Raw genomic sequence first — 11,522 nt, forward strand, 5'->3', positions numbered from 1 at the left:
AACTGGCACCGGGGGCAGTGCCAGACCCAGCGGGCATGCCGACACCGGGCCGGGCCTCCCCTCTCACCCTCACGCCCCGCAGGCGGCACACAGGCCAGCGCCTCCTCCCCGCACCTGCCCTCCCTGGCCCCGTGGCCCCGTCCCCAGAGCTCTTCGGGGCCTGGGTATGGGGCGCTGAGCCTCCCCCAGCTGCACCTGCACCCCCCAGCCTGCTACTCCCCCTAGGAGCAGGGACTGCCCGTCTGCGTTCCCCACATCCTGGTGCCGGTCCGAGCACAAGCCCCGCGGCTGGGCCACTGGACCGCCTGGCGCGGCTCCCAATGGGCTCCTCCACGCTCCTCGGGCCCCAGCCCCTCAGCAAGGCCCTTGGGCTCCACTTTCAGGTCCGCCGGCACCTGCCCGTCGCCCGCCATCTCTTGCCTAGACCAACGCCATTGGCCCCTCCTCACGGGTGGCCGGCTTCTGTGCTCACACCCACGCCCACGCCCACGCCTGCTCCCATGGGCCCCAAGTCACAGGAGGCCCTTTCCCCCCGGCTCAGGCCCCTCTGTGACCCTTTCTGGAGCCAAAGCCACACCCACATAATGGCCAAGGCCCCGTAGGACCTGCCTCCCTGACCAGTCCCTACCGCCCCGGCCTCCCTGTGCTGGCCTGGACACACGTGGGCACGCTCCCGCCACACCGGCCCGGACACACGTGGGCACGCTCCCACCACACCGGCCCGGACACACGTGGGCACGCTCCCACCACACCGGCCCGGACACACGTGGGCACGTGCCCGCCACACCGGCCCGGACACACGTGGGCACGCGCCCGCCACACCGGCCCGGACACACGTGGGCACGCGCCCGCCACACCGGCCCGGACACACGTGGGCACACTCCCGCCACACCGGCCCGGACACACGTGGGCACGCTCCCACCACACCGGCCCGGACACACGTGGGCACGCTCCCACCACACCGGCCCGGACACATGTGGGCACGCTCCCGCCACACCGGCCCGGACACATGTGGGCACGCTCCCGCCACACCGGCCCGGACACATGTGGGCACGCTCCCGCCACACCGGCCCGGACACACCTGGGCACGCTCCCGCCACACCGGCCCGGACACACCTGGGCACGCTCCCGCCCGGGGCCTGTGAGCGCCCGGTTCCCTCTGCCTGGAAGCTCTTCTCTCAGACCCTCCGTCGCCTCCCTCATGTCTCACTCACACGCCGGCCTCTCAGCAGGGCCTCCCCTGCCTTTTGTATAAACCTTCATCCTGGGCCGAGCCCCCTTTCTGGCTGTTTTCCTTTTTGTAAGTTTTTACCGATCAACATGCCATTTCCTTGCTTTTGTGTCGTCTGTTACATCGTCTTACTGCCCCGCTGGCACGTCGGACCTTTGCTGTCTGTATCCCAGGGCCCACCCGGTGCCCAGCACACAGCAGGTGCTCTGCTGGTTGAGCCTGTGACTGTCCGCCCTCAGCCGGACAGGGAGGTTCTGAGTGATGATGAGCGGACGACGCAAAGGGCTTCTGCTGGGGGAGGCAGGGCTCGGCCACCTCTGCAGGGATGTGTCAGACCCGAGCCCTCGCCCAGGCTGTGCCCACAGGAGCAAGGACAGTGCCAGGCCAGTGGCTGAACCCGCCATCGACCCGGGTCCTCACCCCTGCACCCCCCGCTGAGCCCCCAGCCCCAGGGAACCTTTCCAATGGCCCCTGGGACCAAAGACCCAGGCCCTCTCCCCTTCCAGCAGCCACCGTCTGCCTTGGGGGCAGAACCCGGGTCCCCGAGGTGCCTGTGAGCTGCCAGGGAAGCCCGTGCGTGCGTCAACTGGACACTGCAAGATTTCAGACGCCCAGACACCCCCGCCAGAGCCCAGCCCCACCGAGGCCAGGAAGCCCAGTGGGCAGAGCTTCCCGGCGGGGCAGGCCGCGGAGTGCCCCCAGGCAGCCCCCCGTCCCACTGCCCCGCCTGTGAGTTTATTCCACAGGAAAGGGGCTGGCAGGCAGAGGAACGGGTGAGAGAAGCGGCCCCGCAGCACCAGGAAGGGGAAGTGGCTATAATTAGAGCTGTCCTCCAGGCAGAGGCAGAGGAAGCCAGATGGTGGGACGCAGACGCCCCGCCTTGGGCTCCGGAGGGGGAGGAAGGGGCCGAGGGAACAGGTGTGGAAGAGGATTCTCCCCCGAGGCCTCCGGGGACCAGCCCCGCCACGCCCGGCTTTAGCCCTGGATGCACTCCCCGCGTGTGAGAACTGCAAGAGAGTGCACGTGTGTCGTTTCAAGTCACGTTTAAGTGTGGCCTGACGGGTGTGGCTCAGGGGTTGAGCGTCGACCTGCGAACCAGGAGGTCAGGGTTCGATTCCCGATCGGGGCACCTGCCCAAGTGGCAGCCTCCATCCCCAGTGGGGGGTGTGCAGGAGGCAGCCGATCCATGATGCTCTCTCATCACTGATGTTTTTTTCTCTCTCTCTCTCTCCTCTTCCTTCCTCTTTGAAATCAACAAAAATATACAAAGCCAGTGGTTTGGGGAACTTAGAGCAGCCAGAAGAAACCCACACACCGGCCCCCCGTCACAGGGAGGTGCCGCCTCCCGCACTGAGCCCCCGGCCACATGCAGACCCTCTGAGGCGGCGTCCTCGCACCCACAGACACAGTCTCTGCTGACACCTCCCGCGTGGGGGAGGGGCCGTCATACGCACGGGGCCTCCCAATGCCCAGGGCCAGCGGGGCTCCCTCGGGCCAGACTCCGGTGTTGATTTAAAAATATTTTATTCTTTAAAAAATACAGCATTCAACCATCTCACCCGCCGTGACCCCCTGCCCGGCCCCGACGGACCCCCCCGCTTGTGGCCAAAGGATTCTGGGCTGTGCTGGGACCCTGGTCTCAGTTCCCTGGTGACCAAGTTCATGCCAGGCCCCGGAGACAGCCACGCAGGGCCCGACACGCGGGCACACCGGTGAGGGGCAGGGAGGGCAAGGGGGGGGGGGTCGCGAACGCCGGCCCAGTGGCTCCTGGAAACGGCAAGCGTGGTCCGTCACCAGCCCTCCCGCCCCAGAGGCGGCCCTGCCCCGGAGCCCGGACGGGGAGGGCGGGCGGTGGCGAGGAGCGGGCGGCGGGCAGCCCCACAGTCCACGGGCCGGCGCGGCTCGGTCCGCCTCTAGCTGTCATCCCCGTTCTCCCCGGGGCCGCGGATGAGGCGCTTGTGGCCGCGCTTGCCGCCCGGGCCCTTGGGCTTGGCGAAGGCCTGCTTGAAGGCGTGCTGCTTGGGGTGCACCTCGTCGTACAGGAAGTCGGCCGTCAGCTCGGCCCCGTCACCGATCTCAATCTGGGAGGGGCAAGCCGTGTCACCCACCGGTGCGGGGCCCAGACTCCCCACCCCCACTCCCGGGGCACCCCCTTCTCTCTCACACTCCAGCCTGGGGTCTCCTCCCCGACCCCCACCTGGACGGCCACCTCCAGGAACACGGAGCCTGGGGCCCGCTGCCCCGCACCCCCTGGTCACCCTGCCTTCGGGGCAGGAGACACGGAGCCAGGGCTCGGGCCCGCCCAGGCCATCAGCCAGCAGGGCAGCCCTGGACCGGGCCTCCGTTTCCCCCCAGCAGGCAGCAGTGGCCCTGCCCCGCCACCGTCTCGGGACCCCAGGCCCCAGCGGAGGCGGGAGACGGCCTTGGGGGACACGCACGCGCCCACCTTCTTGGCGATCTCCAGCTGGAAGTCCTGCTCCACGGAGTCGAGGAGGCGGCTCTTGCAGCTGGAGTAGAGCATGCGCTCCCGGATGCTGCACTTATACCCCGGCATCGAGTAGATGAACACTGCGGGAGCGGGGCGAGAGTGGGGTGAGCGGGGGGGCCCCCCGCGGCAGCCTGGGCCGCGCCCGCCCCTCCCGGGCCCCGCTCCCGCCCCGCCCCGGCCCGCGCCACTCACCCACAGACTCGAGCGGGTCGCCCTCGTGGGTGTGCCTGTAGAGGAAGAAGTGGTAGCGGGCGGCCTCTCGGGGCACGCGCGAGGGCAGCTGGGCCACGTCCGTGGGCTCCGTGTGCACCAGCTCGATCGTCTCCCGCTCCAAGTCCAGCTTCTGCCGAGGGCAGGGGGTGCGAGGGCGCCGGGTGAGGCAGTGCCCAGGCCCACCCGCCATGGAGGTCCCGGCCCCAACTCCCCTGGGGAAGGTCTGCTGAGAGAGGTGCCCCCGGGGCCATGGACAGGACCAGCCCACCCTCAGGCGCCAGGCCGCTGGGGGCCGGGTCTTGGAGAGGAGGAGCCACTCGGCACCAGAGGGGGCAGCCTGGACCACAGGGGCCGAGGGCCTGCCTGGGGGTGGGGGTTGGGGGTCGGGGGGAGTCTGGGACAGGAAGGGGCTGAGAGCCAAGGAGTCAGCGGAACCCAGTGTGCACAGTGTGCGGGCGGAGAGAGGGGGGACTGTCACAGACCCCCTGCCCATGAGCAGGGACAGGGCAGGGGACAGAGCGCATCCATGACACACGGCAGCTGCACCCAAATGGAAGCAGGAAGGGACGGGGGCGGGGAGGTGTTCCCGCCGGCACACGGGTGAGCTGCGTGGACAGGCTGGGGACGTGGGTGTGCACGCTTGCACACGTGTGCGGGAGGCGGGGGAGGGGGGCGGGGGGGAGGTGGGGCGCTGAGGGTCGCGGTCCGGGCGGGGCGCACCCACCAGCTGGATGTAGTTGATCGTCTTCTGCCGGAGCTGCTGCAGCGCCCGCTGGGCCTCGGGCTGCAGGGGGAAGGCGAGGCCCTGCAGCGTCTGGTGCTTGCTCTCCACGCTGATCTCTGTCTTCACCTGGGGCAGCGATCAGTGAGCGAGGCCTCCCCTGCCGCCGGGAGCACAGGCCCCGCCCCCCCCAGCCCCCCCCCCCCGCGCACCCACCTCGTTGATGCGGATCTGCTGCAGCTCCCTCTCGGCCGAGGTCAGCGGGGCGGGCGCCGCGCAGGAGGACAGGTGCTTCTGGTAGCCGGCCAAGGAGAGGTCGTCCTGCCGGGTGCGGAGGCATGAAGCCCGGGCCCGCAGCCCTCCCCACGCATGCCCCAGCCTGGTGCCCACTCGCTCTGTGACCCTGAACCCGTCCCGTCCTCTGAGGCCTGTGACCCCGGCTCGGAGGGTCCGGCCGGAGGCGTTACCTTCGCGGTCCCGAAGAGCTCGTCCTTGACGTGGCCGCCCCCAAACTCCTTCTTCACCGTGGCCCGGGTGGCCGCGTACAGCATCTTCAGCCGCACCTGAGCGGCGGGGGACACGCCGTGAGACCCTCCAGGCAGGGCGGTCTCTCCCGCAGGCAGGGCCTTGGGGCGGGCAGGTCACCGCCTGGTGCCCACACTCCCGGCAGAGGGCGCCGTGCGGAGGCGAGGAGGCAGTGGGGCGGCTCGGACAGCAGGGGGAGCCCTTGCCCAGCCCATCCTCTGACTCGCAGACCAGGAGGGCTGCAGGCGACCCAGGGCCTTGTCCCTTCAGCCGCCCCGGAGCAGGTCCCGACGTCCCCACCCCACCCCACCCCCAAGGATCAGCCTCCTCTCGCTCAGCCCCAGGGTCCCCTTCCCCCGATCTCGGGACTGGGCAGGGCCCCGGGACTCACGGGGGAGTTGTCAGGCGACCAGGCGAGGAAGAGCCACTCGAAGCCCTGGGCGTTCCTGGAGTCCAGGCGGTAGAGCAGGTAGCAGGGCTGCTGGGCGTCCAGGAGCGGCAGCACCGCCCGGTCGTAGTCCTGCTCCCAGCTGCCCACCGGCTCCCGGGACGCACCCAGCGTGAGCTGCTCTGGGGGCAGAGGCGGGGTGAGCCCGAGTCCCACCCCCACCCCCACCCGCCTGGACCTCCCACCTCTGGCCACCCTCCCCACCTTCCCTGGAGCCCCCAGTCCCTGAAGGGCGAGCCTGTGACTGAAGCACGAGTGGGTGAGTGGGTGACAAAGCTGCCAGGAGGGTCTGCTCCCTCCACACACGCACGGCCACGGCCACGGGGATGCCGCACAGGACTGGGCACAATCACGTGAAGACACGCAGATGCGTGCCCTCCGCCGCCAACAGTGGGGCCCTCACGGCCACCAGCTCGCTGCTCCGTACGCGCCCCCGTCCCCCGCACAGCCTCTCAGAGCAGATGTGCTCAGGAGGGACTCACAGCTGCAGCCACGGGGCGAGGGGACAATCACGCCCGGGCCAGGGGTCTGGCACCTGCTACCAGGCCCCTGATGGGGGCAAGGGCCCCAACATGCCAGGCCCGCAGCCCAGCCACCTCTCTGCCGGCCTCGGCCGCCTCGTCTGCCCTCCCACAACTCGGAGGGGGCCCGGGGCGGAAGCCAGGGCCGCAGGCTGAGTCGGCCGACAGCGCGGTCAGCGCTCTTAGGCTGCCCCGTCTGCACACCCGGAAGTTTTACGTCGGAAGTGGCATTCCTGGTTTCTCTAGAAAACCCAGGAGCGGGGCCACACTCAGGTGGAGATGGCAGTGGCTGCCCGTCAGGGGGCCTGGACCCTCCGGGCACGCCCAGCTGCCCACCACTGCATGCAGGACTGGGCGGCACGCGCCCCCCAGAGTCCTCCAGCTCAGATCTGGGGGGACGTCCCGTCTGGGCAGACCCTGCTTGGAGCCCATTCAATGCATGAAAAGCCATCGGGGCACCAAGCCCGTTCGGGGAGCCCCCTGAAGGGCCCGCGACTGCAGTGCTGGGAGGACCTGGGGGGGCGGCAGCCCAGTCCCAGTCCGAGTCTTACCCTCGTCTCCGGGGACAGCCCCTCGGCACAGACGAACGGGGAGAGGGGGGGAGGAGTCCTCTATCCCGGCCCCACAAGCGTCGTCTGCTCCTCTGCCTCCTCAAACCCTCCCCACCTCCGGCCTCAGCTGTAAACCCCCCCCACCCCCCGCACAAGCGCATGTACCCCGGTCCAGGCCAAGGCCCAGCCACGCCCAGAATTCACCCATCTGGAGCTCAGAGTCCTTCTCCCCTCTGTGGGGCATTTTTTGGGCTTCTCCGTAGGACTCCCCCTGGCCAGCAGCCACGCCAGTCTAGGCCTGCCAGCCACCGACGGAGGTGAGTGGCACTGGCCACATGGGGCAGGGCCCGGCCTGGCTTATTCCCTGCCCCCCTGCCCAGCCCATTTCTCCCTACACAGCCTGTGTGTGTGTGTGTGTGTGGCGGGGGGAGGGGGGGGTGGCGCTGGGCAGGACCCCAGGGCCAGGCCCGCCTGCTACCCCTCAGCTTCAGTTTCCTGCTGTTTAACAGGAAACGGAAATGACCACGCCACCTCCAGCGCTTTCTACAGGCGCCTCCCGTTCCCTGAGGGGGAAACCGAGGCCCTGCCTGGGCTGGAGGTCCGTGTCCCCACCTCCCAGAGAAGAGCGAGTTCAGCGCCCACCTCCGTCCCCGCTCCCAGGGGCACTCACCGTCCTCAATGACGACTTTGATGAGCCGCACGGAGCCGGCCCGCGCCTTGGCGAAGAACTCCCTCAGCTGCTCGGTGGCTACAAGCACAAGAAACATGGTGGGAGGGGATGAGCGGCGGCGGGCAGGGCGAGGGGCGGCGGGCAGGGACGCGGCAGGGACGCGGTCGGGGCCTGCTCGGTTCTGCGGGGTCTGGTGGCTGAGCGGGGAGCTGGGTTAAATACAGCCCCCCATGTGACCGGGAACCTGAGATGGCTGAACATAAGCTCCCAAATTTAGCCAGCAGAGGTGGCGGGTGAGTGGCCGCCTGGCTGCAGGCGCTCTGGTGACAGGGCAGCGGGGACGGGACAGCCCGTCGAGGAGGGGGCGGGCTCTGGGCAGGCCAGGCCGGTGGGAGGAAGGCCAGCGCCGAGCGGGACAGGGAGACACTCAGTCCTGTCATAACCACAGACAGAAACACATGAACAGTTCCCCGATGCCCACTATGCCCACTGACACACACGTGTGTACATGCACACACACGTGCATGGTGCATGTGGCAACAAACAGGTACATACTCAGCCCAGCATGTGTGAACGTAACACGTCAACACGTGCAGGTGACAGAGGAGTGTGAATGCCAACACCCTGTCCACGAGCACACGCTCAGCTGGTCTAACACAAATGGACACTCGCGTTTAGACACACGCACACACACCCAGCCACCATGCCCGGGTTCTAACACACACACACACACACACACACACACGAATGGCAGATGCAGAGCTCGGCGAAGGCATGTTTGCAGGCAAAGGGTGTATAAAGGTTACACAGAAACACACGGGCATGCGCAGACACGGGGGCAACAAGTCAGGAAGGCTTCATGGAGGAGGAGTGACACTCAGGAACTCCCCAAAACAGACTCTGTCTTGGTCCTTGGACCACAGAGCTGGGAGGTGACAGCCAATGACTAGGGACCCGAGTGCAGAGGTGAGGACCGTGGTCGGAGCTAGGGAACACGGGACGTCACAGACCCACTGTGGTTCAGGGAGAAACCCAGGTCCACGTGGGAAGGGCCGGCCTGGTCTCTGGGCGCACAGGCCCAGCCAGCATGACCTTGAGGCTTCCCAGAGGTCAGGAGGATCCTGCAGGAACACCGCTGGAGGGCTGAGGTCAGAGAGTATTTATAGGGCCCGCAGCTCGGGGGCCAGGGGGGGCCTTTAGGAAACACTCTGGTCACGTCCTCAGGCGCCCCTCACGCAGGGCGACCTGAGCCTGAGACCCGGGCCGGGCACCACCCTCCCAGGCCGCCGGGTGGGCAGGTCCCAGCTGAGCCCGCGGCTCCTTGGTGCTCGGGGCAGCCCCACGGGGCTGGGCAGAGCTGCCCACCTGCAGGGCCCGAGCAGGTCTCTGGGGAGGACCTGGCCTCTGGGGCGCCACCTGCCCCATCGCTGTACGTGACCCCTGACCTCACTGACCCTCACACGCTTCCCTATGTGGGGCTCACCCCCCGCAGGTGAAGGCCCGTGGTGAGGAAGAAGCGGGGAAAGTGCTCCGTGAGGGGCTTCCACTGATGACACACTCATTGTCTGATGACCGCCGGCCGCTGCGCGGGGCGCCCGCTACCTGCTCGGACCTGCGAGGGAAGGCCAGGGAGCAGCTCTCCCACGGGGAGGCTGACGCCCCCTTCTCGTGTTACCAGGGCAGTGACACCCCAGAAGGGGAAGAGACAGCCCCCCCTGCCTCCTCAGCCACCATCAATAATCCAGAGGCCGCGCCTGGGACACCTGAGCCTCTCATCAAAGATTCATGCCCCCTGCCCCGCCCCCTGCCTGCCCACCCCCCACCTGGGAGCCTCAGGTTACGGGTCCCTCCCTGCCCTGCTCTGAGGTCAGCAGATTCACACCTTCTTCCCACTCCCAGACCGGGCCGGCAATGAGGGGTGGGCTGCTCACAGGCAGGAGGAAACGAGAGAGTGAGTGGGGCCCCGACCACAGGACTGTCAGCCTGGAGCTCAGAGGAGGAACCCTCGCTTCCGATTGATTCCCGCCCCTCCCCTCCGCTGGGGCAGCAGCAATGACCAGGCAAAGGGGAAGGAAGGGACAGCGGGCAACTGTTCTCTCCTGTGGGGCTGAGTCACCAGCGGCTGGCCAACGCCTCCCTGGGAGAGGCTGGCCCACCGGGGTGCGGGGGGGGGGGGGGAGGGGGGAGGCTGGCCCTGACCCAGGCCCGGGCCTGCTGTCCTGTGGGACGAGGCCAGGGAAACCCTCAGGGCTGTCTGGCCAGCAAGTGGCCACAACCACAAGCCGAGATCTAGGCAGGCGGTCAGGCTGGTCGATGGTGGCCCTGCGGGGGGGTCAGGGGGGAATCCTGGTGTGGTGGGAAGAGTGGCTGAGGGCCAAACCACCAGGCTCCCTGGGCAGACCGTCTGGACCTTCTGCACAGGCCAGGCAGCCTCTCGGGCCAGGGAGGGGGACACTGAGGCCCAGGGAGGGTCAGGACGCCTGGCTCCCAGCCACAGCCTCTCTTGCAGCCTGTCCAAGGAAGAAACAGGGGCCCTTGGGGGGAAGGGGGTGATGCTGGTCTGGAGAAGCTTGGGTTTGGGGGAAGCTGGCCTGGAGTCTCCAGGGCCAAGACCCTCCCCCACAAACCCCATACTTGGACCCTCTTCTGTGTTCCCAACCTGGAACTGGAACCATCCAAGTCTGGCCCCGGCAGACTCAGATCAGAGTGGAAAATGGAGGGGACCTGAGGTCAAGGTCAGACCTGCCACGCTCCCATTCCACTCTGAGGGCCCTGTCCCAGGTGTCCCCAGCCTAGCTTGCAGGCGTGTGGGAGGAGCCAAAGGTCAGGGCCCCCTCCTCAAACAGACACAAACCCACACAAGCCATACACAGACACACCCGGTACATGCATCCATGGTAACAAATGCACAGAGATGCACCCAGATTGTGCACACAGACACCCACAGACGTGTGCACAGTCACGAAACACTGATGTCTACAGATGGTCCCATGTTACTGTGTCCATTCATCCAGCCACTAGTGTATGTGCACCCAGCTGGGCACACACAGGGCTGGCTGTACACACACGGCAAGTGAACATGCGTGCACACTTCCCCAGATGTGCGCATCCGGGTGCACCCACCCCCAGAGAGGCACACAGACCCATAGATGGGCACACACAGGCACATCCACCCCCATGGGCACACACAACACGGAAACTTCCGCCCCAGCTGGGTACCTACATGCACACCCACTCCCAACTCTGCACAGGGAGCCCCCCTCCCCCCAGATGTGCCACCCCAGGCGACGCGCGGCTGCAAAAGAGAACAGGAAGCTTCCCCGCGCTGGTGCTCGGGAGGAGACGGGAGCCGGGAGCCGGGGAGGGGGCGCAGCGGCGGGTGGAGACCCTCTGCCCCCGGCCCGCCCGCCATCCGCCCTCACCGTGGATGCCCGTCTGGTGCGCCATGGCTCCGTGCCCTGCTCCGCCCGCGCCCTCGGAGCCCTCGGCTCGGCCCTGGCTCCGCTCCGCTGGCTCAGACCCGGAGAAGGAGGAGGCGGAGGAGGAGGATGTGGCGGGGGCCGCCCAGCTCGCGCTGCTTCCCGGGCGGTGTCGCAGGACCCGCCCCCGGCTAGCCCCGCCCCCAGGGCGCGGCCGGGAGGGGCGGGGACTCGGGCCGCGCGTGCGCACAGGCCGTTCCTTGTTCCGGGTGGGCGTCGGGCGCGGAGCCGGCGGGCGTGTTCGCGCGCATGCGCGAGCCAGCCTCCGGGGGCGGTGGGGAACGGTCCCGCTCCGTGCGTGTGTGCGCGTGCGCGCGTGCGCGAGCCTAAGCGCTCGGTGCCAGCTGGGTTTGCAAGCCGGCGGGGTCCGCAGGTCCCCCCACTTGTGGCCGGGAAAGGGGTCCGCACGTGGATGGGCGTGCGTGTGTTTGCATCCCTGGCCCGGAGACCTTGCCTGAGCGCCTCCTGCGGGGACTGGGCACTAACGAGGCGGCCACGCCCTGCGCTGGGGGCTCATCCCATTGACCTGCCCGGCTGGCGGCCTTGAGTGAGGGGCCGCTAGGAAGAAGCGAAATTGGAGTGGAGGCCTGGAGGTCCCCGTCAGAGCCGGCCTTTCCCCTCCGGGGGACCTGCAGGTTCAAAGGCCCGGAGGTTGGAGGAGGGCTAGAGCTTGGT

At 68.3% G+C, this 11,522-nt stretch overlaps 1 protein-coding gene across 1 annotated transcript; it reads right to left on the minus strand.

The window, feature by feature from the left end:
* Positions 1 to 2,776: 2,776 nt before the first annotated feature.
* On the minus strand, positions 2,777 to 10,958 carry TWF2 (twinfilin actin binding protein 2). Its single transcript, XM_008155083.3, has 9 exons — positions 10,791 to 10,958; positions 7,369 to 7,446; positions 5,570 to 5,748; positions 5,121 to 5,216; positions 4,870 to 4,974; positions 4,657 to 4,782; positions 3,912 to 4,062; positions 3,678 to 3,799; positions 2,777 to 3,312 (listed from the first exon to the last, which is right to left on the minus strand). The coding sequence occupies exons 1-9, from the start codon at positions 10,813 to 10,815 to the stop codon at positions 3,145 to 3,147; spliced, it is 1,050 nt and encodes a 349-aa protein (XP_008153305.1). The 5' UTR covers positions 10,816 to 10,958; the 3' UTR covers positions 2,777 to 3,144.
* Between the last annotated feature and the right edge of the window lie 564 nt (positions 10,959 to 11,522).

This window comes from Eptesicus fuscus, chromosome 18 (genome assembly GCF_027574615.1).
Source record: "Eptesicus fuscus isolate TK198812 chromosome 18, DD_ASM_mEF_20220401, whole genome shotgun sequence".
Lineage (NCBI taxonomy): Eukaryota > Metazoa > Chordata > Mammalia > Chiroptera > Vespertilionidae > Eptesicus > Eptesicus fuscus.